At 67.0% G+C, this 569-nt stretch overlaps 1 protein-coding gene across 1 annotated transcript in view; it reads right to left on the reverse strand.

Moving 5' to 3' along the window:
• The window catches only part of PHGDH (phosphoglycerate dehydrogenase), a 5,512-nt gene that overhangs the window by 2,672 nt on the left and 2,271 nt on the right, over window positions 1-569 (reverse strand). Inside the window, exons 2-5 of the mRNA XM_009320696.1 lie at window positions 544-564; window positions 295-360; window positions 159-213; window positions 5-67 (exon numbers count right to left, since the gene is read on the reverse strand). Of these exons, the coding sequence (XP_009318971.1) occupies window positions 5-67; window positions 159-213; window positions 295-360; window positions 544-564 (205 nt within the window). The remainder of the gene's footprint in view (window positions 1-4; window positions 68-158; window positions 214-294; window positions 361-543; window positions 565-569) is intronic.

Genomic DNA, 569 nt, shown 5'->3' on the forward strand with positions numbered 1-569 from the left:
CCTCCCTGCCGATGCGCCCCAGCCCCAGCACGCCCAGCGTCTTCCCGTTCAGCTCCATGCCCATGTACTAGGGTGCAAAGCGGAGAGTGAGTGAGCGCACCCCACAAGGGCACCCGCCGCCCCGTCCTGCCTGGGGCGCTGTGCCCACCTCCTCCTACCTTCTTACGGTCCCACTTGCCCTCCTTCATGGAGGCAGCTGCCTGTGGGATCTGCCTGAAAGGGGAGGCTGCAGTCAGCGCGGGGGCAGAGGGCCGTGGGGCGTACGTCTGTCCCCCCGTCCTGCCCCGCGCTCACCTGGCCAAGCACAGGATCATCCCGCAGGTGAGCTCGGCGGCGCTGAGGCTGTTCCCAGTGGGTGTGCTGGGGATGGAGAGTGGTGTCACTGGTGTGTCAGCCCCAGGCTGATGGGGGTCTGCATCCCGTGAGGATGGAGATCCGCAGGGTGGTGCCATGGGGTGCCATGGGTGGGGAGGGCACCCTGCTGAAGCCTCCCCTGTCTCCCCAGGAGCGCAGGCAGGGATGTCCCCATGCTCCTGCTCTTACTTCATGACCAGGACACCCTTCCTGGT

The sequence above is a fragment of the Pygoscelis adeliae genome, unplaced genomic scaffold, assembly GCF_000699105.1.
Source record: "Pygoscelis adeliae isolate BGI_AS28 unplaced genomic scaffold, ASM69910v1 Scaffold402, whole genome shotgun sequence".
In the NCBI taxonomy this organism is placed as follows: Eukaryota; Metazoa; Chordata; class Aves; order Sphenisciformes; family Spheniscidae; genus Pygoscelis; species Pygoscelis adeliae.